The following is a 1,120-nucleotide window of genomic DNA, read 5'->3' on the forward strand; positions in this document are numbered from 1 at the left end:
ACGTCAGTGGACCCCATTAAATCTGTTAAGTAAGCAGCCGACGATCCTTGATCGACTCAGTTCCACGTTGGATTCAAATTAATTTATTTGTGGTTCTAAATTGCCCATATCTAATCATGGATTTAGGAGATAAAGGAGATGCTATAAATAGACCTAAGAACTAATCTTCTTCATCATCTATACGGATGATATGGATCCACGTTGGCACCGACCTACGACCTAATTTATTACTTGGATCACAAAAATCGCTCCTTTTTTTTTTAAATCTCAATTCCTTGCATTTCGTTCCTCTCCGCGCCTCAAATCGAAGCATCGAATCGATTCGCGTAGCGACGGGCGCTTGATCGATCGATCTGGAATCGATTCTGGCGTGAATGCCTCTTTCATCCTTGCTTCGCTTGGTCGTGGCGTCGTTGGCTGCGGGAGATGGGGTCGTGGATTTCGAGCATCGTTAGGCCGGAAGCAGACGCCGAAGCGGGCCTCGGGGACTTGCCGGAGAGTTGCATCGCGGAGGTGCTGCTCCGCCTCGACGCGCAGGAGATCTGCCGCGCGTCGGGGCTCAACCGGGCTTTCCGAATAGCGGCGTCGGCGGACTTCGTGTGGGAGGCGAAGCTGCCGAAGAACTATGTGTACTTGATGGAGATGGCAACGGATGGGACGGCCATGGCATGCGTTTGCAAAAAGGAGATCTATGCGCGGTTGTGCCGGCCGAACCCGTTCGATGGGGGCGCCAAGGTATCTTTATCTTTCTATTCGAACTAGGGCACTATGAATTGAATCCAAATTCCTACAGTTTGAGAGTGTTTAGTCATCTTTCAAGTTTGATCTTTTGGATAAAATTTTGATTCTTTCTCATACAAATTGGAAAAAAAAATGGTCCTTCATACCTCGAAAATAGATTCTTTTCAGTGTACTTGGGTGTTGACAATGTAAATTATCTCCTGATTGCTTATTTAGGGTTTATCTGACGTTAGCTTTAATCACGGTGAACTAGGAATTTTGGCTGGAGTTGAACAGGGGTGGAATCTGCGTGGCTATTTCCTCAAAGGCATTACTGATTACAGGAATCAATGACAAGCGATACTGGAAATACCTCCCAACCGAAGAATCTAGGTACTGA

At 46.6% G+C, this 1,120-nt stretch overlaps 1 protein-coding gene across 1 annotated transcript; it reads left to right on the plus strand.

The window, feature by feature from the left end:
• Nucleotides 1-202: 202 nt before the first annotated feature.
• LOC141830667 (F-box protein PP2-A13-like) lies at nt 203-1,120 on the plus strand. Its single transcript, XM_074718081.1, has 2 exons — nt 203-735; nt 995-1,120. Exons 1-2 carry the CDS (start codon nt 427-429, stop codon nt 1,118-1,120), a joined length of 435 nt encoding a protein of 144 aa, XP_074574182.1. The 5' UTR covers nt 203-426.

Source organism: Curcuma longa, chromosome 6 (assembly GCF_044706935.1).
Source record: "Curcuma longa cultivar G26 ecotype Majalengka, Jawa Barat chromosome 6, ITB_CL_G26_1.1, whole genome shotgun sequence".
In the NCBI taxonomy this organism is placed as follows: domain Eukaryota; kingdom Viridiplantae; phylum Streptophyta; class Magnoliopsida; order Zingiberales; family Zingiberaceae; genus Curcuma; species Curcuma longa.

Bases quoted from the DNA above. Each gene is read 5' to 3' on its own strand.
- LOC141830667 (XM_074718081.1), top strand. From the start codon at position 427: ATGGGGTCGTGGATTTCGAGCATCGTTAGGCCGGAAGCAGACGCCGAA. The intron at 736-994 runs GTATCTTTATCT...ACGGTGAACTAG, and splicing joins CGTTCGATGGGGGCGCCAAG to GAATTTTGGCTGGAGTTGAA.